The sequence below is a fragment of the Helobdella robusta genome (genome assembly GCF_000326865.2).
Source record: "Helobdella robusta unplaced genomic scaffold HELROscaffold_51, whole genome shotgun sequence".
Taxonomy (NCBI): Eukaryota; Metazoa; Annelida; class Clitellata; order Rhynchobdellida; family Glossiphoniidae; genus Helobdella; species Helobdella robusta.
This window is the reverse complement of record NW_008705261.1, coordinates 602619-603591: the sequence shown is the minus strand read 5'-3', so window position 1 is coordinate 603591 and position 973 is coordinate 602619. Positions and strand designations below refer to the sequence as shown.

The following is a 973-nucleotide window of genomic DNA, read 5'->3' as shown; positions in this document are numbered from 1 at the left end:
CCAGGCTAATTTATATTAACTTTTTTAAATTCTGCTGTCTATTAACTTACATTAAATTTATGGTTTACTTATATGTATAACTTAACTAAATATTAAGATGTCAAATATGTTCGAGGTGTGTCGTATAACAGTTTCCTTGTATTTTTAACATTTAAACCGTTGAATAAAAGTTAAGGAATCCCACATTTCTCCATAATTTTGGCAAAACTTGAGTCGAACGGAACAATGGAAATGTCTTAACTTTATTCCCAGCACTGTATTATGTTATCTGGGCCGTTGTTCACCGCACTGTTTAAAGTCAGATAGTCCTCATCATCATCATTTCAACTTAAATATTTTTGTCTAGTTTAATATAACTAACGCTTTAGCTATCTCATCAGCAGCAACATTATAGCCAACTAAAAATTTATTTCCAATCTTGGAATAAGAACCGACACGGATGAACGAAATATTTTTCAACTCAAAACAACAATTTAACAAATCAAAACAACAATTTCTCAAACAATACCACACGCGGATCAATTTTTAACGAAAAATTAAAACAAAAATTCAATCAACTTCAAAACCAGCAAAGTGGCTCCACGCAAAGTTCACTGTCGTTGAGTAACGTGGCGGGGATCTTCTACATCCTGATCGGTGGGCTGGGGCTGTCCCTGGTGGTTGCCTCTCTCGAGTTCCTCTACAAGTCCCACCGGGACTGCAAACAGAAGGTGGGTGTTGGAGTGGTTTTTGCGTTTTTTATGTTCATTTTTAAGATTAATGAGGCGCAAGTATTATAACCTTTCGCTGAAATTTAAATGATGGAAGGGTTTGTTCGTGGCGAGTACATGAGTTTTAAGAAAGTTAAACGAATAAACAAACAAATAATACGTAAATAAATAAATATACGAACAAATAGATAGATAGGTAGGCAGGCAGGCAAGCAGGCAGACTGACAGACAGACAGACAGATAGACAGACAGACAGACAGACA

The 973-nt window shown here is 35.7% G+C and overlaps 1 protein-coding gene across 1 annotated transcript in view; it reads left to right on the top strand.

The window, feature by feature from the left end:
* Positions 1 to 779, top strand: part of HELRODRAFT_86346 (hypothetical protein) — a gene marked incomplete at both ends in the record, with an annotated part of 13443 nt that extends 12664 nt beyond the window's left edge. The window contains one exon of the mRNA XM_009027792.1: positions 570 to 779. Coding sequence (XP_009026040.1) covers positions 570 to 779 — 210 coding nt within the window. The remainder of the gene's footprint in view (positions 1 to 569) is intronic.
* Positions 780 to 973: the final 194 nt, after the last annotated feature.